The sequence below is a fragment of the Melampsora larici-populina genome, assembly GCF_000204055.1.
Source record: "Melampsora larici-populina 98AG31 unplaced genomic scaffold MELLAscaffold_45, whole genome shotgun sequence".
In the NCBI taxonomy this organism is placed as follows: Eukaryota; Fungi; Basidiomycota; class Pucciniomycetes; order Pucciniales; family Melampsoraceae; genus Melampsora; species Melampsora laricis-populina.
Window position 1 is genome coordinate 211,057 of NW_006768809.1, and position 23,266 is coordinate 234,322.

The 23,266-nt window shown below is 42.4% G+C and overlaps 5 protein-coding genes across 5 annotated transcripts; 2 read left to right on the top strand and 3 right to left on the bottom strand.

The window, feature by feature from the left end:
* Positions 1 to 5,750: 5,750 nt before the first annotated feature.
* On the bottom strand, positions 5,751 to 10,002 carry MELLADRAFT_117666 (uncharacterized protein; the record flags this gene model as incomplete). Its single annotated transcript, XM_007414769.1, has 11 exons — positions 5,751 to 6,705; positions 6,793 to 6,975; positions 7,072 to 7,158; positions 7,237 to 7,292; positions 7,417 to 7,498; positions 7,587 to 7,896; positions 7,976 to 8,067; positions 8,138 to 8,277; positions 8,353 to 9,517; positions 9,588 to 9,711; positions 9,789 to 10,002. 11 exons carry the CDS (start codon positions 9,983 to 9,985, stop codon positions 6,070 to 6,072), a joined length of 3,072 nt encoding a protein of 1,023 aa, XP_007414831.1.
* A 789-nt stretch (positions 10,003 to 10,791) lies between these two features.
* Positions 10,792 to 13,518, bottom strand: MELLADRAFT_66668 (uncharacterized protein; the record flags this gene model as incomplete). The annotated part of the gene is made up of 6 exons (XM_007414768.1): positions 10,792 to 12,214; positions 12,329 to 12,418; positions 12,512 to 12,625; positions 12,702 to 12,824; positions 12,901 to 13,040; positions 13,129 to 13,518. The coding sequence occupies 6 exons, from the start codon at positions 13,516 to 13,518 to the stop codon at positions 10,792 to 10,794; spliced, it is 2,280 nt and encodes a 759-aa protein (XP_007414830.1).
* Positions 13,519 to 14,970: 1,452 nt separating this feature from the next.
* On the top strand, positions 14,971 to 16,161 carry MELLADRAFT_66669 (uncharacterized protein; the record flags this gene model as incomplete). The annotated part of the gene is made up of 4 exons (XM_007414674.1): positions 14,971 to 15,261; positions 15,345 to 15,540; positions 15,639 to 15,752; positions 15,830 to 16,161. The coding sequence occupies 4 exons, from the start codon at positions 14,971 to 14,973 to the stop codon at positions 16,159 to 16,161; spliced, it is 933 nt and encodes a 310-aa protein (XP_007414736.1).
* An 891-nt stretch (positions 16,162 to 17,052) lies between these two features.
* On the top strand, positions 17,053 to 18,841 carry MELLADRAFT_110541 (uncharacterized protein; the record flags this gene model as incomplete). Its single annotated transcript, XM_007414675.1, has 4 exons — positions 17,053 to 17,484; positions 17,598 to 17,983; positions 18,075 to 18,377; positions 18,481 to 18,841. 4 exons carry the CDS (start codon positions 17,053 to 17,055, stop codon positions 18,839 to 18,841), a joined length of 1,482 nt encoding a protein of 493 aa, XP_007414737.1.
* An 887-nt stretch (positions 18,842 to 19,728) lies between these two features.
* On the bottom strand, positions 19,729 to 20,536 carry MELLADRAFT_124200 (uncharacterized protein; the record flags this gene model as incomplete). The annotated part of the gene is made up of 5 exons (XM_007414767.1): positions 19,729 to 19,775; positions 19,883 to 19,966; positions 20,027 to 20,158; positions 20,229 to 20,315; positions 20,416 to 20,536. The coding sequence occupies 5 exons, from the start codon at positions 20,534 to 20,536 to the stop codon at positions 19,729 to 19,731; spliced, it is 471 nt and encodes a 156-aa protein (XP_007414829.1).
* Between the last annotated feature and the right edge of the window lie 2,730 nt (positions 20,537 to 23,266).

Consider the following 23,266-nt stretch of genomic DNA (forward strand, 5'->3'; position numbering starts at 1 on the left):
CTTGAAAGTGTTTGTGAAGGCGTATGTGTGAAGACGTTTGAAGTAAAAAAGATTTATATTCGGGATATTTACAATGCGGACTTTATTGGCACGAAGACGAAAGACTTGAATGAAGCTGATGATGATGAGGAGATGAGTATCCCAGTGAAGGAGTTGCTGGAGCCTTTATAGCAATTTAAAGACCAGCGTACAAGGCAATCATGGCGAGGACTTCGCTGTCGGCACGAAAGGCCGACCACGCTGCTATGTAGAAGACACGCATTCCAATGTCAATCACATCCAAGGGTCTGCCTAGCCCAGGTTCGCCATCTGGTTCATGCATAGGAGCTTCACTTGATCAAATGGAGGGTCCAAGCGGTTGCCTGTCGAGACCTGTGGACTCACCGTGGTTTGAGGAAATTGTCTCTGTCGAAGAACGCTAGTACATATGAGAGGTGTGGAATAGCCCGTTCGCATGCTAAGAGTGATTTGACTCTTGCGCCATTTTGTTGGCAAATGATTTCGTGATGATTGTTTGCCACGCCAACGTTGCCACCGTGTCATTTCCTATTGAGAATGCGAGCTTGCCTTGCCAAATTGCAGGTCACATTCCTCCTTTACTCGTTTACTTCGGTGATTCTGTGCCACAGGGTCTTACATATCAGGTATCGAAAAGCGCAACATGATAATCAAGTCGGCTTTCTGTTGAGCATTGGATACGATGTTATCATGGAATGAATGCAAGCAACAAAGCATCCTCAATAGTCTCACAGACTTCTCATACCACACACAATGTTAGTTTTTCATGCATCGCGTCAAGTGACATTGCGACCCCAAAGGTTATCGAGCGCTGTATTTTGTGTAGGATAGGTGAATCGAATTCGATGTGAATCTTGGGTATAACCATCAGCCCGATTCCTCCAACTCCTAGTGTCATTTTAGCCCAGCAACTTTGCATCCTTCTCGGATTATCGGAGGATTAGACTTCTGGCTGATCAGCACAAGGTCTCAGATAGGCTGTACAGGCTGTGAACACCATGGTGAAGGTCTTTGGCCATCTTTGAAACGCATTTCGCTTCACCATGGGCGCTTGATGAAAATATTGGAGTGATCAAAGCGCGTCTTGTTCTCGAAGCAATCTTTCTGTTCATGCTCAAACCGGGACACATGGATCACGGGATCGAAGTCAAAATCATTGAAATCATATATCTGGATACTCTATACATACTCATGCTTGAATCTGATGCTTGATACTCTATCATCTGTCGTGGTATTCAACATCCCACGGTGTTCTTTTTATTCTTTCTTTAGTTTTACTCATTTCCATTGAATCCACTCCTACGGACTCAGAATCATCCTCAGACACAGAAAGTTCCGATAAATCCACCAACACTGTTAGAAACACCACTGGTCTTAAATCTCTAGTTTTACCTACTCTTGTACCTCCTTCACCGTCAAAATCTTCGGCTGCAATGTCAACTGAAACTTCTGCTGTTGAATCCTTATCTCCTATCCAACTTTTCATTCAACGAACTACTAATGCACTTAGTAAATTCAACATCAAGAACGACTTGACTGACGAAAATTACAATCACTGGAATTTGTTAATTCACGAGTCTATTGAGTCCCTTGGATACGAGTCTTACTTAGACATTGAGGATTACGTAGATACTTCTTTATCTGAGGAGAAACACAAGAAGGTCAAGTTTCTAATTTCTACCTGGATACTCAGCAAGTGTGATGGAATCAACGGAGAAAGAGCTCGAGATCACTTAACGGTCAGAGATCCGGTCACCAAGGTCATGTCTATAAAGTACGATCCTTATCAACTCTGGACTCACTTTGCGAAATATCATGCCAGCATCTCGGAAGCCAAATTGAAACGTGTCGAGAATCAATTACATTCCTTATCTCAACTTCGCTCCGATACTGTTAAAGCTCACATAGATAAGTTTTCGTCTGTACTTCGTGAATACAACAAGTATGGAGGCCACATGTCAACAGATCAAGAGGCAAGAACTTTGATTAATAGCTTAAAACCAGGTTATGAAATGACTGTACACATTATCTATCGTGTCATAAAACCGTTAACTTTAGAAAAGGTTAAGCACGAGCTACTAATGGCAGAAGAAGAGCAAACATATGTCTCGCCTTCGTTAATCCAATCATCACATCATGCTAATTCGTATCAAGCTAATCCCAGTCATCTCACCAAATGCACCGAGGATCGTTGTGTCGGAAATACGTTTCAAAATCCTCATAAGCCAGAGCAATGTTTTAAAAAGCCTGTCAATTTTGCGAAAAGAGATGAATGGATGAATAAGCAAGACGAGAAGAAGCGATACAAGAAGAGAAACTATCAAACTCAAGTTAATCATGCTGAATCTTCAAATGTCAGAGGTGTGAAAATTGTTCGACCTCCTATCTCTTCTGCCCATGCCATGACTTTTCTCATCGACTTCCAACCTGTCGATATTCAACCAGTACAAACATCAACTCTATCTACGGTACTACCTGATGTTATAACTGTGTTAGATGTGTCCTCCGCCTTCTTGCAAGCTCCGATTGACACGAATGTCTCCCAATCTCGCGACGATGAACCAATCGCTCAAGGTTCTGAACTAATTGATATGAACGCTTCTGCCTCGTCTGCCACCCCTTCTGACGGAATCTGGGCTCTGAACGACACAGGTGCCTCGCACCATATGTTCAACGATTTATCTTTGTTCGATCCCTCTACGGTGAAACCCCTTGAAGACAACAACAAACGTCTTCGTTTAGCCGGTGGTGATGCCTCTTTGGCTGTCCATTCTACTGGTTCGGTTAAATTACGAGCAGGCGACGGAACTGTTTTCACTCTGGCGGATTGCCTCTATGTTCCGGAACTCAGTCGAAACCTCATTGCTGGAGGCGCTCTCTTGAAGAAGGGTGTGGTGACTCTAATCAATTCAACTGATCCCGACTGCTTCAGCTTGGTAATGGGACAATGTGCCCTTTTTAACGGTGCATTCTCGGGCAATCTCATGCTTCTTTCGCTTGAACCTGTGAGTTCGGTGGTGTCTACTCAGCTTAATCATCTTCAGTCACACTCATGTCATGTACAACATCAACGTTTAGGACATCTGAACCACAAGTACCTAAACGACATGGTCAAGATGGGTAGCTTGGATGGACTGTGCAATTCTTCTTCTACAACCAAATCTTGTCCTATCTGCATTCAATCAAAGTCTAAACGACTTCCTTTTTCTGGCTCACGCCCTCGGGCTTCATCATTTCTTCAGAATGTGCATGTAGACCTCAGTGGGATTAATCGTGTTTCTGGTCTTAACAATGAATCTTATTATATTTTATTTACCGATGATTTTTCTTCGTTTCGCCATATTTTTCCTCTCTGCAATAAGACTAAAGAATCAGTTTTTATCATCTTTACAAAGTACATTGCCTTGGCTGAGCGTCAAACTGGATGTCGCGTGATACAATTCACTTTAGATCAAGGTAGTGAATTCATTAATACTATCATGCAGAGTTTATGTGAAGACACGGGTATTGTGCTTCACATCACTGCTAGTTATACACCTGAGCAAAACGGTGTTGCTGAACGAAGTAATCAGACGATTGTTACTCGAGCACGGTGTTTTATGGTTCAGTCGGGTGTCCCTTTATCTTTCTGGTATGAAGCTTGCTCTACGGCGGTTTTTATAACAAACAGGACCATCACCTCGGCTTTATCTAATGGAAAGACTCCATACGAGGTCTGGTACTATCGTAAACCTAACATTGAACATCTCAGGATTTTTGGATGTCAAGCAAATGTTTTGATACGTAAGGAAGCAAGATCGAATAAACTTGATGCTCTAACTACTGAGGGTGTACTGGTCGGGTTTCAAGACGACAACTTCAATTACAGAGTGTACGACTTAGAAACTCGTAAAGTTATCCTTACGCACAACGTGGTGTTTTGTGAATCAGTTTTCCCTTTTTGTCGATCTACCTCTACCACTGGACCTGTTCCTTTATCGCCTTTGGTGTTCGAACCTGAAAGTCAACCGTTGTCTGTTGAAACACCGAATCGATTTCAGATTCTGTCAAACGATGACGAAGAGGATGAGGAGGTTGGGACCGCACCTCCACTTTTTCCAACTTCACCTGAGGCACCGGCTGCTCCTCCACCTGCTATTGCTCCATCTGCTATTGGTGGTGTTAGGACTGATTCAGCACGGCGATCTCTCAGAACCAAGGATCCTGTGGATTACAAAGGAATGGGAGGACACGCGTACCTCGATGATTGTACTTATGTGTCAGCATTCAACGTTTTGGCCTCAGGTTTCTCATCTTCAACCATAGATGTTCCAGTTCCCAAATCATACAAATTTGCTATCACCGGGCCTGAGGCTGAAATGTGGCGTCAAGCATGTCAGAAAGAATATGATTCTCTCATCAGTAAAGGGGTCTGGGAGCTGGTTGATCCTCCACCTGGTAAGAATATCTTACGGGGTTTTTGGTTGTTCCGCAAGAAGTTCCACTTGGATGGTACAGTTTCAAAATTCAAAGCTAGATTTGTTGTCATGGGTAATATGCAACAGGAAGGAATTGATTTTCATGAAACATTCTCACCTACCGGAAAACCATCTTCACTTCGACTCATTATTGCTTTCGCGGCTATTCAAGGCTGGGAAATTCATCAGATGGACGCCGTCACTGCTTTTCTGAACGGAATCCTGGATGAAGAAGTCTATATGTATCAACCTGAAGGGTTCAGCAAGGGGTCTAGGAGTAAGGTCTGCCGGTTGCGACGGTCACTCTATGGTTTGAGGCAATCACCAAAAATTTGGTATGATGATGTTGTTACTTTTCTCGTCAGCATCAGTTTTGTTCAATGTCCTCTGGATCCATGCATTTACACTCGGACAACATCCAATACCTTCACGGCAATTTACGTTCACGTCGATGACATGGCTATTACCGGAAATGACATAGCTACTTTTAAATCTGAAATCAGCTCAAAATGGGAGATGGAGGATTTGGGGGTTGCTACTACGGTGGTCGGCATTCAAATCATACGGCAAAACCCTCACTGTTACACAATAACTCAGTCTGCTTTGTCTCGAGCGGTGCTTGAGCGATTTGGGATGCTACAATTGAAGACAGCTTCGACCCCTTTTTCCGCTGGTCTCAAGCTCTACCGCGCAAGTGATGATGAGGTGGCTGCATTTCAACTTGAAAACTTAAATTACAGGAGCGCTGTTGGGTCTTTAATGTATCTCGCTCAGTGCACTCGCCCCGATCTTTCTTACGCCGTAGGTGTTCTTTCCCAGCATCTGGACAGACCTGCCCGAAAACACTGGGACGCTGTGATTCACGTTTTTCGGTATTTACTTGGTACAATAAATCTTGGCATTTCTTACAGTGGTGATCAGTCTTCTACTACGGTCAAAGGTTTAAAGAGTTTCAGTATGCCAACTTCTCACTGCGACGCTGATTGGGCTGGAGATCGGGAGTCTCGGAGGTCGACCACAGGCTACATCTTCCAGCTTGCTGGCGGTCCTATTTCTTGGAAGTCTCGCCTCCAACCTACGGTAGCTTTGTCATCTACGGAAGCTGAGTACCGTGCCATCACAGAGGCTGGCCAGGAACTCGTTTGGTTGCGTGGAATGCTGGCTGTTTTCGGTTTTGAGGATCCTAACCCCACTGAATTGAGCAGCGACAACATGGGTGCTATTCATCTCACCACTAAGTCAATCTTTCACGCTCGAACAAAGCACATTGAGATTCAGTATCACTGGATCAGGGAGGTGGTTAAGCAAGGTGCATTAGTTCTTAAACATTGTCCAACAACTCAAATGATGGCCGATCTCCTAACAAAACCGCTTGGACGACAACAATCATCGGTCTTTGATCAACAAATTAGTCCAATTCACTCAAAATCTACAATGCTCGAGTGTCCTGATATACGACTAGATGTAGGCATCAATGTGTCTGAAGTACGTGTGCCAGATGACGATCAAACCATCAAGGATACATGCACACGCATACGTCTACATATACCATGTGTTCTTTATATGGATGAACCCATCGTGAATTATAACAAAACTATCTTCGAGATCGAAGTACACGATCACTAGGTTGACTGGGCTGCTGTATCTTCTTACTCGCGCGTACTGCACTTGCTCGAGAGGCTCTACCCCTCGATGTATCAATCGCGCCTGTTTCTTCTTCGACTACTTTATCCTTGCTGACCACAGTCGCCGGCTGTCTACCCGAGCGCCGTCGTGGTTCGGGTTTAGAGGCGCTTACAGAGCCGGAAGTCCTTTGAGACGCCAGAGGAGGAGATGATAATGGGCTGGAGATGCCGTCGTCGTTGTCACGCCCCGCTTTATCGTACTTGATGGGAATCCCAGGGTCTAACTGGACATCCATCATCATTGGAACGTCCAAGGAAGGTTGGGGAGATTTTGGAACACCCTTTTTCATTCTGCGCTTCCGAGGGGAGACAGGCCGGGGCTCTTTATTTTCTAGGTCGATCTCGACAGACTCGGAGCGTCCTCGCTTGTGACCATTGACGTATGAAGGCTTGGATGGACCCGGCATAGCCATGGTATTCACCCTATGGTCGGCATACAACTCATATCCATCGGCATCAGCAGGGCGCTTCGATTGCGTAGACTGCACAGCCGGTCTGATCGGAACTATCACAGTCTCTTCGGGCTGGATGCCTATGTTGTTCAGCTATGTTCAGTAGTGGAAAGTTACAAATTAGTGACTTATTCATATGCCGGCGAGCGCAAGTAGTGAGTTCAGGAAATGACAAAGTACTTCGCTTGGTCCTTCCTGAGGTGCATTCGCCAAAGACACGATGATAGACTGATTGCGGTATTCTTCCTGCAGACGTCGTCTAATCCGCAAAGCCAAGATGATCTTTTTCCATCGTTTTAAACACCTCTCTTGAAGCTTGGAAAATTCTTTCTCCTGAGCAATATCTTCTGAGGCAAAATAAGCCTTTTTCGCATTCATGAGGAACCAAGGAGAAGGTAGAAATAGGCTTGGTTAAAATCACAGCCATACGGAAAAAGAATATCGTGTCCTTGAGCTCACGTCCAATACAAATTCAGCCTCCAATTCCGGCACGATGATCCCCTGAATGACAGGAGTGGCACGCCGTTTGTGAAATTCGAATGAGACCTGTGAGGTTAGTGAATAAGGTGAATTATCAACGCCAAAAAACCAGTAGGTCCGCCCATCTTCTCAAAACCAACTTACTACTGCATCAGCGTAAGATACCTGAAGCTTCTTGGCCGTCTTGGCGATTCCTTTATCTGTACAGTCACCAGTCGTTCAGCCACGATGTTCAGGTTACCAGACGTAATCAGACAAATGAAGCAGGCATCCAGTTTGTGGATGAACTTCGATGAGAAATATAAATAAATGACAAGGACAAACATGGCAAATGTTTGGCTCCTTGTGGCAGCATATGGGGAGCGAATAGATCGAAGTTCCCGTAGCCGTTTCGAGGTATAATACCCTTATTCGAAAAAGGTGACGTTAACGAAATTTTAGTGCCGTGTAACATTGAGAAAGCTCCTCTCAATGTCCCGAGGAAAGATGCTTACATTTACGATGGGTGGTGGTATCAAAAGCTCTGTTTGCCATTCTGCAAAAAGGCCCTGTAGGGCAACTTCTTGACCTTCCATCTTTAGCAACTCTTCTTCTCGCTTTCTGTTGATTGTCACTGTGCGCGGTTTGACTAGCTTGAGGGCTTCTTGTCCGCCTTTGATACGTCTGCCTTCGCGCATGTATGTTTCTGCGCTTTTGCAAACGACTACTGACGATCGTGGAAAAACTTGTTCTCCACGGAATATTCCAACGGTCTTGCGGGGATGTATGACCTCTTCACGTCGTAAATGTCGTTCCAGAGCGAAACTTGATGATTTAGAAAGGTCAAAGACTTGTCCTGTGCGGTGCATAGTATGCACAAGACGATACAAGAAACCTAACATACTTGGGATGGTCTTTGAAGCCCCCAACAGTGGTTGGCAATGCTTCCGTAACCTGAGCCTTTGAGATCTCCTCATCCTCCTTTTCATCTCTTCGCTGTAAAGGGAGTTTATTGAGTTCGAGGTTGTGAATCCACCAATGATGAAAGTCAAAGTGTGGCACTCACTAGCTTGTACGGTCTCTTGAGTTTGATCGTGGCTTTTTCAAACCAATCTGGACTTCCCTTCTTTGGTGGTAGTCGAGACTTCATGGTTGTCGCACCAAATGAATGGGCATAGCGGGCGGTTACGTCGCGGATGAAATGATCTATCAAGAGTAAAGTAATCAGTATCGCCAAAACGGTCCAGAACATCGTACAATGATACATTTGATGTTAAGTACCTTCTTCAAACGCAATGACATACAACATCCTATTCTCGGGGTTGGACTTAGTAGGTTCCATCAAATTCTTACACCTCGTCCGTTTTCGAGTTACATCCACACAATACCACTCCCTCAGTGGTCGAGAGTAGACTTCAGTCCAAAAGACTGGTGGTCGGTTCATTTGTGCTGGTTCTGGGCTGGGACTCTTTGTCCAATGCTTTGATTTCACAGGTCTGGCTTTTCTTAACTTCACAATCGGAGTTACTTTAGACGCCTTACCCACAGGCCGACTTCTCCAGCCATCAGGATGATGGGATTCGCTTGGACTACTTCCGCCAATTTGATTAGGCTCCAGAATTCTCGAGGCAAGCTTTTGAGCCAAAGGTATCTCCTGGTCATCGGTACTATTTCCATCGGCCGAAGTTAAGACATAGTGTCGAGATGACGTAGCGCTACTATTGATGGACTTCATCTTGGCAGCCTTTGCAGCTTTGGTTGCCTTCATGGCCCATTCGCCCTGCTTGGGCTTCGACTTCGAAGCTTGAGAGGCTACGGAGAGCATTTTTGACTGGTCTGATTTTTTGGTCTTGTTGTCGGACCTCGTTTTCTTTGCAGTGGACACCGAGCCTGTTGCCCCTTTATCGCGGGGAGTGCGTGATCTTCCCGTCTGCTCCTCAGTCGAGAGATCATTAGGGGTGTCTGTCTTAGATGATTTGCCACCACCACCAGCACCGCGCCAAGTGACCGGTTGAAGGCTGAATACGAGCCGAGCCGGAACGTTGAGAGCCCTCAGCAAGCTGGTAAATAGCTGTGCCGACATGTCACGTGAGCCCTTCATGAGTACTGCTCGTTTCATCAAGCTTTTAGAGCCATGGATGGGTTCGCCGGTCTCAAGTAGATTCAGAAATGGATCATCCTCGACTTCTTTTCCTTTTCCTTTGGCTGAGCTAGTTTTCGAAGAAGACTGGATGGTGTCGTAGAGAGCTTCTGCCTCCGTCCATGTACGAAGTCTCACACTTTCCAAGGATTCGACGATCTCGAAGGATTGCCACCACCATGAGACTAGATCCTTTATAGCTGAATCAAATAGACGAGATCTATCTATTTCAGATGGATGCGTTTGAGGTGAGAAAGAGCTGAAAGCGTTGACGAGTGACAGTGGTACCATGGACAATAGGCGCGCCTAGAAAGTCAAGAGCCAAGCAAGATGGATTAGGAGAGATCGCGGATGCAGGCCAAGGGGATCGGCTTACTTGAAGAAGTTGATCATTGAGTAAAAGATTACGAAATCGCCCCGCTGCCAAAAGGGCCAAAGTGTGTGCGCGATGAGTCTCATGGCGTATCATGCGCTCCATCGCACTGTTCGGGTTCTTTCTCCTATTCAACGCGTTCGAAGCTCAGTGAGAAAATGGGAGAAACATGACAGGCCTTGGATGACCGCGATGAAGGCGCACTTATGAGTAGAGTTGGCACCAGACTTTGAAAGCACGATGTTGAAAGCAGTAGTATCAGGCCTTGATAGACTGTCATCGTTGTCGGCTGATAGGTCGGCTTCCTCTTGCACGTCCACTTCCTCCCAATCCATTTCTTCGTCATCGTCATCCTCTGCTTCAGACGAAGACGGGCGAGGGAAAATTCGATCATTGTTCATGATAGTGGTTGTTGGAACGGTAGCAGGGATCCAAGATGCAGGTTGACCATCTTTGGCAGCTGACTGGGACGCATATATGTGTCTGCCCCTGGCTTAAATACAGGTCCGATCCCGGGTCAGCTGGCCGGGGTTCAGTACCGAAAATTTGAAAAGGTGAAGATTCTGAAAAAATGTTGCTTCGACATTCCCAAGAGTCTGCCGCTCTATGTCTCGACCCTTGTTGTAAAACTTTGCTCCTCACTTCTTGAAAAGTACATGACTATGTCCTTCATGCTGTCTCAAGTCGAATTGTTTACCGTCTAAGTTTTACAAGCCAGCTTGGATGGCACAGTAACATAGTACTGGACGTGCTCAACTCATGATTTGCTGTTGATCAGCAGCTAAGCTCTTCAACACGACTGTTTGGAACTTCTTCTAATCCACTTTGGAAGAAAGACTCGCGTGCTTTTCGTGGGAGCGCAATAGAAGATCTCTCTTATACAAAGAGTCAGACGCAAGACTTACATGTGTTGACCTCTGTGATCACAAATAATTCATTTGCTTGCCAAAGATAGTGAATGTCAGAGTGGAACAAATATGTAGTGAAGCATGGCATCCAAAATGGAATCGTCCACAAAATAACAATCGTCAACATCTAACAGTGGAGTATTGCTTGCGGATCAAACACAGCCATATCATCATATACATAGCCCGCTTCATAGAAATCAGACAAAACTTTCAGCAATGAAGTTGCTGAAAACAAGTCATCGGAGTCTCAATTGTTTTGAATCTCCGGAGGTTATACAATGAGTGTGGTATGAAGAAAGTTATGGAATGATTCGGCTTTTGACATTTGGAATAGAATTAAATTCAGCATTTAGACCCAAGACGGCAACACCAAGAAAATCGTAAACTCGTTTAAAAGATTCGAGATGTGGTTTGATTTCTTCTGAAATTTCTTTTGGCCATTGTAGTGTGTTTGGAATGAGATTGTGATCATTGGGTTTCCTTCTGTGTAACATTTCATTTTTCATAATTGCAAAATGCTTCAATGGTAATCCAAACAAAGCGCAGGTCACAGCTTCTGCGCCATCAATCTTTTGATATTCCCAATCTTGAGGTGATGGTTTGAGTTTAAACACAGGGCTTTGATCTCCTTCTTCCCAAATTTTATATGCTACTGGGTATCTACGAATTTCTTCAAGGAAATTTCTCAATCGGCTTAAAAATCTATCTTTAATGTTAGGTAAGCTGATAAACAAATTGGCTTCAGGTGAGTCAAACCAACTTGTCGTGTCATGTAAGAAAGTAGGCAGTTCTACAAATCTACCTCTTAAGATCTCATAAAAGTCATGTAACTTTTGGACATGGCGTAGGATATAAGTACTGGTGTCTTTGATCATTTCTGGGCGTGATAATTGAAAGATTGTGTCAATTCTTTGAATCACAGGTACACTCAGACCTGATCTTGCGAACTCTTCCAATTCTTTCTTTTCAAAAAGTTTAGTATAATTTTCCAAGTTTGCATCTGACATGACTTTCATTGTTTTGAGTCTTGAGCGACAAACTTCTGGTGAAATAATACTTTCGAGTAAATTGGAATCATCATGATTATACCTAGTCAGTTGTTCGAGGTCGGAAACATAACTATCCCAATCTGCGAACTTTACATCATAAAAAATTGGCCAATGTTCCTTCAATCTGAGGTTCTCCGAAAGTTCTAAAACATTGGGAGTGAATCTGTCATAGTTCTCAGCAGTCATCTTACTGATCATGAATTGATCGAATTGGGTCATCACAGCGCTGACCCTCCTTAATCCCTCAGCTCCAGTGAAGTTTTCAAGAAATTTCTGCATGAAAGGACCCCAGTCTGACCAACTTTTGATCAGTCCAGTATTCCTGATATGATCGAAATCTGTTTGGCTTAGATGAATACGCAAGTTCTCTGTCTGATCATTTTCTTTGAGCGTTGTCTCCAACATTGCGGCGATTGCATCTCTTGCTGGCAAGAGAGAGTAATTTGTCGACAGGTTTGTTTTCTTTTGGGAATCTCCCTTTCCTTTTGAATCATGGACAATCTGATCTTGTCGGCTCATCCATTCGCCTAGTCGTAATTTTTGGGCTTTAGACTTTTTCTTTCTGATCTTTCTGGCGTTTTTTGTGGTTCCATCTTCATCGGGTATCTTCAGATTTTTACCTTGTGCCTCGAGCTTCGTTTCATTTGAGTCTTCATGATATGATTTCTCGCTGCTAAAGATCAAATATGAGTTTAAGAAATCATCAGAATTCAATCATGTCAGTTTGTACACTTCGGTAACTTGTAAGACCTTCAAAGATAGACTCCCAAATTCTTTCTCCACTTACCTTTCACTTTGTTGAGCGAAATTCTCTGACCGTAACTTAGGATTGATCAAACCTAACACGTCTAAATTGATATTCATTGGATCACCATCTCTAAAAGTTAAATTCAGAACAGGTATGACATGTAAGTCAAATGTTTCCTGTGATTTGTTGTATGCATTGAATTGTGAAAAAAACACCACTGACCTTGGTCCGCGAGATTTTTCTAATCGACCGAGATATCTTCTACGAACTGGTTCAGTAGGGTCAAAAACATCGTATGTATCTTCATTATGATCTCCCTGACCTCTCGGGTCATACCTGAAAAGCAAAAACCCCGTTTCTCTTCAGCTTTTGTCCACAAAGCTAGTTCTAATATACCTGAGAGTCTACTCACTGGGCCTGATGTCCGTGTGTATGTCTTAAATAAACTTGAACATCACGACTTTCGATTCCACCGATTGGTTGTGTTACACCATTAGGATAGCCGGAGTGCAGAGTGTCCCCTGGTATAGGTTGACTTGAAAGTTTATTCATAAAATAATGTTTGTTTAATTTAGAAGTATATTTGTATGATGATGATTGCTGAAACTCACTATCTTTGAAGCTGTCCCGATTGTACCAATGAATCTAGGTATTGTTTTACAAAGTCCGGAGAGCTTGTTCCAGAAGGATCATGATCAGGATGCTGACCAGGACTGGCAAACGTTCCAAAGTGTCGATTTTGGAATCCTTGCTATATTATTGGGACGATTTCATTACATCAGACAATCAAACGACTCTTTGATTATCAAAAATGATCCCTATGTGAAAGGGAGACATACTGGGATGTGACCATGAGCTCCAAAGCTAGGTTCCATTGGTCCATGCTCCGAGGGACTTTGATTTCCATGCATTGCGTGCGGTAAAACACCATATAACTTCACAGGTTTTCCATTCACGGTTGGTTGTAATGGGTCGTTTGTTGAATGTACAGGAATGATATTGATTTCAAATATTCTAGGATCAGTGGTACTTTGCATTTGATGATGCCCAGTCATGGATGGATCAATAGAAGATGATAGACTATGGGAGGGAAAATTGGTATCCTGAATTCTAGGGTCATGATTGATGGGAATGGGTGACTTGGGTTTCAATGCATCCTTGGGTAACATGGCAAAAGCCTTCATGGCAAGGCATGAGTGTATGGTGAAGAGGACATAGTATAACTTCATCTTTTTTAAGTATTTGATTTCGACAACCTGGTTAATTATCTATGATCTGCATGAGGTATCAAAAGGAAGAGTTATATATATTTCTTGGCTGGTGATATTCGATAAGATTCTAAAAGTATGAGAGAAAGGGCCTCTTTTAAGCTTGAATACCTGGGCGCTGCGATTGACAAAAAGTGGAACTGACTTGTTTTATGTGTCTGATATTGTTCATAACGTGTTATCAATGTGGTATCTATTGGCATATTACACTGTACATTCGGGCCAGTGACAAAACTTATTTCTGCTTGGAATCAGGATTACATTTCCCTCTCAAGTTTAGCCGCAAAATAATATCATTTACGGCGTACATAGCAAATCCAAAACGAAGATGCTGCGTGAATTTGAACTGTAAGGACGGGGCAATTTTTTCAATTTGTGGGCAGGCTGAAGACTGAATTCTAAACATCCAAAGAAATACCTGTGACGTGCGTTAAATTCTGATGCAAGGGTGTTTGTGGGCCTGGCCTATCATCACGATCCCTCGGCTCCACCATGTCTGGACTTCCGGCTACCTCGGATGCTGGCTGCTGCCAGCAAAGAAGATACAAAACTTCATCACCCATTCATCAGATGATTCTTTCGATATCCTTGGAATTCAAACAATCCGGTTCTTCTATCAAGAAACCTCATCCATATCTGCAGAAAACCCCAGAGTCCTAGACCCAACCACAGAGGCAGCGTTGTGAATCTATCTTGTGAAATCTGAAGTCTTCATAGTACTAATGAAAGGTAGTACTAGTGATCAAGATCAGAATAATTCCAAAGAGAAATGACTAAAGAGACAGTCAGTTGGGGTTAGGTTGGGTTGAATTGATTTGGATTATATCTTTCCGCAGAGAGGTGATTGGGATTCATCATCAAATCTGGATTTTCATAAATTAAGAGCTGACTCAACCCACCTTATACCAGCAGGTCGTGAACAATTCCCCGCCAATTTGCTCGACTTTTGCGAGCAAAATTGCGCAAGAGATATGAAATTGTGTACAAATGCCAGCAAAATTGAACTTTGAGAGTCCTAAGACTAATGAGCCCTCCTCTTGTTTATGTACACGTAACAGCTGCTTGTTGGTGGATGAACTGATGCGTATTGAGGAAATCATCTCTCGATGGAATTTAAGACTACAGCTTTTTTCAAAACTTCATTCTAGTTGCAGTGATGGCTTACCTAATTATACTTTCATTGGAGGTGTATCCATCTTCCTACTTATCACTTTTTACCAGACAAATTCACAAAGTCATTTGAGCGTTGATGAGCTCTACTTGAATGTTGTATCTATAAAACCATCCACTCACAACCTATTGTTCTTTCTATACTCGGGTCATCGATTTATATGAATCTTTTAAGCTATCTTTCGGATTCCTCAGAATATTCTCTTCCTATCTGTCAGATAATTTAATTTACGGTGGTAAAACATGGATTTTCTTAGACTATTGAAACCTCGCGCTCTCAATCAATTGCCCACCAACCAGGAAGTACCTAAACCCAAGAAGGAAGTGCCTAAAGTCGCAAAGGTAGCTAGAGAACCACTTCGACTATGTATCATGGAATATGCAGACGGTCACTTAATCGCATCAAAATTTAAAGTTTTTGATGAATACAAGAGAACTGAGTATGTTGGTCGTTTTTTTCTCGATAAAAATCAAAACATGGTGATCGAAATCAAGAATTCCGATGAAACTCGCGTGGAACTTCATCTACGCAAAGTATGTATTCGAATCCTTCTGCAAGGATTCAAATATTTGTGCTCATAGTGATTTGTTCTGGTGATCATCTTGCGAGGACGTAGTTGGCAACTGGGGATTGCACCTTTGTTGCTGATCATCAAGCAGGTGTTTCCGTCACTTTATCTCTTGGTAATGCGAGGTTTGACCGCTGGACACTTCGTCTACGCGAACACAAATATACGGTGACAGCTTCAAATGTTGGGCCGATTGCAATCTTATGGGCCGATAGTGATAAATCAATGATCGCACGATTACACTGTAGGTCATCGCTTATCGATTAGGGGAAAGAATTCTTTCTTGAACTCGATTTGAAACCAACACTTCTGTTTTACTACGGTCATCTGATCAGTTTATAGCACAGCTCGAGTCGGTTGTTTCTCTAGTCGAATTGTATCAGACGTACATCTATCCGCATTGCTCAGTGCCATCATCTGGTACTACCGACAACATCCTTATTTCGGTTTGGAAAGGTTTGTAAAATTGGGGATCGCGAATCGTCCTGTACAGAGTAGCTCTTCCAATTACCCGACTCTTCGACGGCAGACAGCCACAATTTCCAGCGCAGACAGAGTCAATGCAAACAATCTTCGCCGGCAATCGATTGCAGTTTCCAGCGCAGACAGAGTCAATTCAAACAATGTTCTCCAGCAATCGATTGCAATTTCCAGCGCAGACAGAGTCAATTCAAACAATCTTCGCCGGCAATCGATTGCAATTTATAGCGTCAATAGAAATGACACAACCATAACTTCAAGTTCAAGGAGCAGAATGTTGTCTCCGGAGCCAATTCTCGAGGAGCCAACTGATTGGGAAAATTGTGATCCTGGTCCATCAAACCATCAACGATGTTACCATCATATTGAAACTGATGCAAAGTGATGGAGTTTCCAATTTCATCGAGCTTATTCATGGACACAGCCTCGCTATAAGCCAACCAGAGTTGAACTTTGAAATTGGACCAATTATATACATCTTGGATACATGAAAAGTCATCTGGCATAAAAGATACAATTTACTTTGACTAGCTCAGTCTTGGTAGTATACCGTGATTTCGATATATCTTTGTTTCTTTTATCATTCTAGGACTTGATTATATCTATCTATTCCCTTCCATCTTCTTATCTCTTATGTGAACTTCAAGAAATTACCCGAGAGGTCAAGGAGAACATGGATAAATGCGTGTAAAGAAATTGAAACATGTAGAACTTCGGACAGAGATATTTTGGAAACCGATGAGAAATTTCAAACCTTTTGAGAGGTTTCAAGAACGTTGACTATAAAAACTAAAGTCGATTTGAGCGCATCAAGAAATTTTTGGAATATCCTTCACAAAATTTATTATGAAAATGAAAGGCAGCTTTGAATACCTAACTAGAAAGTGTCAAAGACCCAAAGAGACATAATCTCATCAGCAGGAAAGAGAGTTTGCCCAAACTTCAGTTGAACATGTTTTTCATGCACTTGAGCTGATGCAGAATCTGAATGTACGTACTCAAGTGTTCCATTCTTCTTTTCTTTACATATCTCAATGATCTTTGAAGTGTATGGGATGCAAAGTTGAACATGGCCCTCAACTGCCTCAACTCGCTTTGTGGCACGCGTTGCTTTTGGCGTCGTGACTCGTGACCTAACCTCAGGGTATTAGACTTGAAGCATGTGACTTACACATGTGTACATACGTATGTAAAGAGTTAGGGTTTGGCGAAAAAAAAGTTGATCTCTTGTGGAGGATGGGCGATGATGATGAACTTTATCAACACAAACAAAACAATGAATAACTCAATCACCTTCAGACGAGTACCATGGTCCACTCCGGCAGAATTCTTAGGAGTCTTTGACTCGCTCTTCTCAACCACGAACCCTGACTTAGTCAATGGACTCATCCATCTTCACGCCTGGTTTCTACGTGCTCCATCTGCCCTGCCACCAGCTATTCAATCAACTTATATGCTTCTGTCTCTCCTCACGCCGGCTTGCGATGAGGTTCATCGATCTGGACCAGAAAGGAGACTAGCATTAGCAATGGCACTGACCAGATTTGTCAATTCGATGGTCGATCCACTTCAAACAAGCATGTTTGCTCGTAGTATCGCAGACCTGGCTCGACAATTATCGCTTCCTCTTTCGCTTGTTCAATTGAGGCATAGATCAACACACGAAGAATTACCGAGCGAGACAGTTTTGCTTGATAGCGCACGCATCGTCCGTTCAGTTCCTCTGCTTAAAGTTCATTCGATAATGCGGCAAAGACAAACAAAAGACGATCTGTCCTGATAGTATTACCTTATTGTGGCCCTTGACTTTTGCCGATCTAGGCCGTCGATTGGCTTTACACTCGATATTGGTATCCGACCATGAATCAAATGGTTTCAACTACCTCTCAACCTTGCCCATCAACATCTCACGATGTGATTACAGATGACATTGAGCTTGAAGGCCTGAGGAATCTGTTGAAGGACTACAAGCGAGCTCGGAAACGCGAATTGATCGATGCTACTGAGTCACTTTCATGCCGTCAGATTTCTCAGAAATTAGAAACATGGCTTGATCAACGTGTTGCTCGCGAAGTCAGAAACTATACACTTGAAGGGACTGGTGAGGGTGGTGAGGAAGACGAAGAACTTGAGCGAGAGCGTCGAGCCATAGAGATCTTTGTGCAGGAACTCAGTTCGGTTGGAAATCTGGTGCCGCGTGCCATCAAGTCCGTGATACCCTTCACTCTTCAATATTCAGCGCTAACGGGGATGATTCGGACTCCGAACACGCTAAGCTCTTACAATCTTTTTTTGCAGGAAACGTCCCTCGAAGCTACAAGCTCGGCTTGCACCTGGTCTTCGTGACCTCTACTTACCGTTACTTCTCGATCTACATAGCAAATACCCTCAAACGCTTGTTCGTGCACTACTTGACAATCTCGTTGGAATGCTTATAACATTACCACAAGATCACCACTCGGTTCCTTCCTCGATGCCCTCAAGAGCTGACGATACCCATTATCTAAGCTGTGCTGGCTGGATCATCGAATTACTGCCTTATGTCGATCGGGCGAGTTTGGAGGTTTTCTTGAAATGCTTACTCTCGAATCCGAATCGCTAGTTCAGTTCCTTCTCGATTTTTATCAGATTATGGTCATTCTCATCTGCTGAACAATTTAAGCTCACTGTTGTTCATTTGTTCATTCCTATTTATCCATTATAGCTGTTTGTCCATTGTCAAGATGTTGACAACGGTTGACGATGTCATCGAAGGTAAACAGATTGAAGGCATACAGAGTTTACTCGGTGTACTTCAGCTAGCACTCAATCAACCACCTGTGGATGTTTCTGATCTAATGAAAACTGACGATGAGCTTAGGCAACGCTTTGAAAGATGGGAGGCCGCTTGTGGTCAATCAAATCGACCTGGTGTAAGTGAGGAGATGGAGATAGAAACAATTCAGGGCGATGAAGAGGAGAGTGAAAATGGTGGAACAGGGTGGAGGCTGATGGGTAAAAGTGATTGGAAAAATTGTCCGATTGGAGTACTACCTGATGGTTTCTTACCTCAATTACATAATTGACCATGATCTTTGATGAAGAGGACGTCCCTTGTATACTTTTGCGTGGTCTTTTTGGCATCAGTGGCATGTGCGATGATGAATATGATGTATGTTCTACTTTCCATCATTTTTGGAAAGCTAGGAGAAGGCAATGTTGTATGTCAAGAGAGTATTGAGGACAACATTTCCAACAGGTATACCGGAACTCAGAGAGCAGGTCTATCTCAGAAGTACCAGCAAGATTGAGAATGTCAGGCTACACTACCAGCAACACCGAAAGAGTTATACTCTGGAATTTGGAGCACAGCCAAAATAACAACTAAAACCTACCATGTAATGTCTTCGACAAAGTTCAAAATTTATGCAGGCTTTGTACCTGCAACCATATTGAAGAGGTCATCTTTTCAAATTTCTAAACCTCATGACTCAATGAAAAAAATCGCAACCCGTATTGTCGCCTACTCCACAAATCACAATTACACTGGCCAATATGATTACAGTTCTCTGTGAACTTAAAATTTGAATCTCATCACAAGCGGTTTTTTTGGTGCTTGGTTTTCTTTTTCTTTCTTGTGGCTGTTACTCCAACCAATTCCCAAGACTTGGTTCTAAAATGAAAGGTTGCACCGGGATAGGCTTTATCTGCGGTAGTATGTACATAGTGAAAATGTTTTGTTGATGTACGATCAATTCAAATGATTACTCAACGAGAAAGGTAATAAAGAGTACAATATTCTCTAGGGTAGTATATGCAATAAGAAGTTTAAACCTTTTTGTTGAAGAGTAGTGAAGCCCAGCCAATTGATCGACTGACAAGAATCCATAAAGAAGATTTCCATCCGTTCTTTCACGCCTCAGAGACTTTTAGACACGTCAGTGGGTACAACACCCTGAAAGGCCGACGAAGATCACCAATTGGCATTTTCCACCAACTGACAAGATTGAGGTAGGCATTCTAGAAGTACGGAAAAGAGTTAGAGTCGAAGGGCAGACAGTTAATCACTTTGTCTACCCAGCATATGTTCATGATCATTTTAAATTTAGGGCTCAGGCTGCACGTACCTGGCAATGAGGTTTCCTGGGCATAGCATCTGAATCCTGGCAGCTCTTTTGGGATTTCTTCCCCAATGACGTGCCCGATCACATCTAGAAGCCAAACAGCTCTAGTGAACACCATGTTGAAAGAGAAGAATCTACAATACTTACTAGCATGTTGTTTTTCGCGATACATCCAATACCGCGAGGCTTGAACACGGAATTCAGCTTTCTCTTGCTTGGAATCCCCAAACTTGTCTTTATACTTGTGACAATCCTTGAAGACAATGTGATCCGCAACGTCTAGATCAAAGGCAGAACACCAGGAGTTAGTGACGAGAGTCACTTGTTCAAGAATATGATAAAACTCAACTATATTTTAAATCTGCTCTTGGTGGCGGATCATCTACCCAACAATCTTCTGCTTTGCAGGAATAGTGTTTTCCTCTGACTTGACAACCTGGTATAGTTAGGAAAGAAAGCCATCAGGACTTTAAACTACGAAAACGTAATTGTATGGAGAATGCCAGGAAATCCAATATCATAGGATGAGTGCTTACCTATCTTTCCTGGGCCTAATGAGACAGCATTGAAAGTGGTACTGCACTGCATTGCGGCACTGGCAGAGCGCCAAGCCATGGAAAATATCGCCAAATATGCGAAAGTGAACAAGGTATGCATCACTTGAAGGATTGTGTGTGTGCTAGTAGCCTTTGGGTGAGGTGTATATAGAGTTGGTGTGATTGAGAGAAAAGGTTCAATTGTGCGAAAAAGAAGAGAAGATTGTTTAGGTTTGAAATAAAAAGTACAACAAATCCTTCAGCAGGTTCACTAAGGATGTTTTGTGTTCACGAAAATATTTCCAAGTGTATTGCATACCATGCATCTATATTCCTTGGACGTTGCGTGAGGGTTTCCAGACAGTACGAATGAGGGTTTCCAGGGTCTGATAAGTGTCAGGAGGGCGCGGCGAAAGCGCTCGCTAGAGAGGCTTAGTTGACCTTACATGATAGCGACTCTCCTCGCCAGTCCTATGCCTCAGCATACCTCTTATGTGGCAAGCATATAGAATTTTTTGTGCATTCAAGCCGGGGCAAAGTCGAAGGTAAGATTCTCGAGTGCGGTTATAATCCTAAGATGCTTTGATGGTGAAACAAGATGAAAGTTGATGGTTTGTAAGCCATTGGAGAAGTCTTCCGATGTGATCTTTAGTTTTAACAAAGCCAACATGTTCGAATCTTTAAATTCACTAAATAGAATTGGCTTATGATGATTTGATGATTTGAAGAGCTGATCTTAGACCTGGCTCTATCGATTCACAGCATTCGTTCTGAAACCCAAGTTAAACAAAATGTGAAATCGAGAATCAATCACAAGATCCATTGGAAGCCTTATGAAGATTATCAATCCATCTTAATCATCATTCAAATCAATCATCATCATCGTCTTGATAAGTTCAGGATAAGATGAAGTTCATCAATCTTAACTTTCTCTTAGTCATAGTGATGATACTTGTAAGCTTTCATTCCAATTAGTTTTTGATCTGATAGCATTTTACTATTTTACCTGTTTACCGCTTTACCTTATTCATCGAATCGACTGATTTTGATTTTACTTGCAATTCTAATAGATTTCCAAAACTTCTTTCTCAACTCCAATTGACTCTCGTCGCCCATCATCCAACTTAGATATCCAAGAAGAAGTAAGCTTTTATTTTAAAAACATTACTGAACAAGACAAATCCATCATTTGATTGTATTGGCATTGGCTTTGGAATTCAGTTCAATTGTTTTAATCCTCCAGATTTCGCTCGTATAAAAGATCTTGAAGTATTGATTCAAGATTATCAAAATCGTACTGATATCACCAACTGTACAACCCAAGCTGGTCCAGGACTTCAAGGTTGTAATTATGTTTGTATCAATGCATCTTTTATCTTGGTTTGTAACACTACGCCAGATCACTAATTTACCGCTGAGTTCAGAAAATTGAAACTGTAGAAAAATATCACCAATACAGGGGAGGTCAGAAAAATTTGAAAAAATAATGATTCAATTCATGGGTGCTGTCCCCTCATTTTGCATATTTTTGCATATTTTTGCCATGATTTTTGAAGTCTCCCCAAACCAAAATGCTCACAGGGGATATTATGTCAGAAACTCAAATTTGGTCCAAAACTAGCAATATTTGGGCAAAAACCTCCAAGCACAAAAATATGAGTATTTTTGTTCAATCATCTGAACACTTGCAATTTATGGAAGCCGCATGATGTCTCTACAAGGTTTATTAAGGTGCTGAAGCCATTGTAGTTATGACTTCTATGCTTATATATGGTTTCTGCTGTGTACGTCTCTTGATATATCTCACCCATTATTGGAGACACACAGCTTTTTTGTGCACACAAACTGTAGATCCAGAATGTGGAATTCAGAATGTCAAGACATTACATGTGTTGGAGAAAAATTGATGATTTTGTTGGTGTTGCAAGGTCACTGTCTCTCTACCTGCCAGTTTTGGACCAAAATTGGGTTTCTGACATTATTTGCATTGTGGTTGTAAAAATATGAAAAAATATGCCAGATGATTGGAATGCACCAAAGGGCCCAACCAATATTTTTTCATATTTTTCTGACCCCTCCCAGATTTTCCATAATTTTCTATGTCTTCTCAATTTTCTAAACTCAGCGGTAAATTTTCAATTTGGCGTAGTGTAATGAGGTAAATTCATCCAAAGCTGATCTAGAAAATTGTTGGAGAAGAAGCTTACATCATCAAAGCTTTACCTTGATCTTTTGATTTTCAGAATCCTACACCTATCCTTCAAAACTGTAACACAATAGTTCAAGCCATTCAGAAAACCATGGATCACTGTCAAGAAGATCAATCTGAATTTGTTAGAGGTAAATATCATCATATAGAAGATCATTGGGGTATAATTATTGGTGGTCATAGTGGTGTAGATAATATTTGTCCATATAAATGTTCTTTCTTCAATTTCTCAAAAGCTTTAAATTATTCTGATTACTTTGGATGTCAAATCTCCATGATTACAAAACCCAGAAGAAGAACATTCAAAGAAATACTATTGGAAACTTCCATTTCTATTGCATTATGCATATGGTTTATCAATGAGGTGGGAATAATCAAAGATAAGGCAGGGCCCGGATGTGTAGAGCTCCAAATTCCATGTAGGGATTGATTCCATTCACATAGAAAAAATTAAAAAGTGGTTCAATTGTCCCAAAAAGCTAGTTTTGAGATGCTGTTGATGAGGGCATCTCAACAGTAGTCTTGCTTACATATTGGTGCTTGACTCAGGGGGTAGATCAGGATTTTTGACTCAGAATTTTCAGACCCCAGCTGAGAAAGTACCTGCAACATATACAGCACTGTTAGCCCAATGCTTGTATC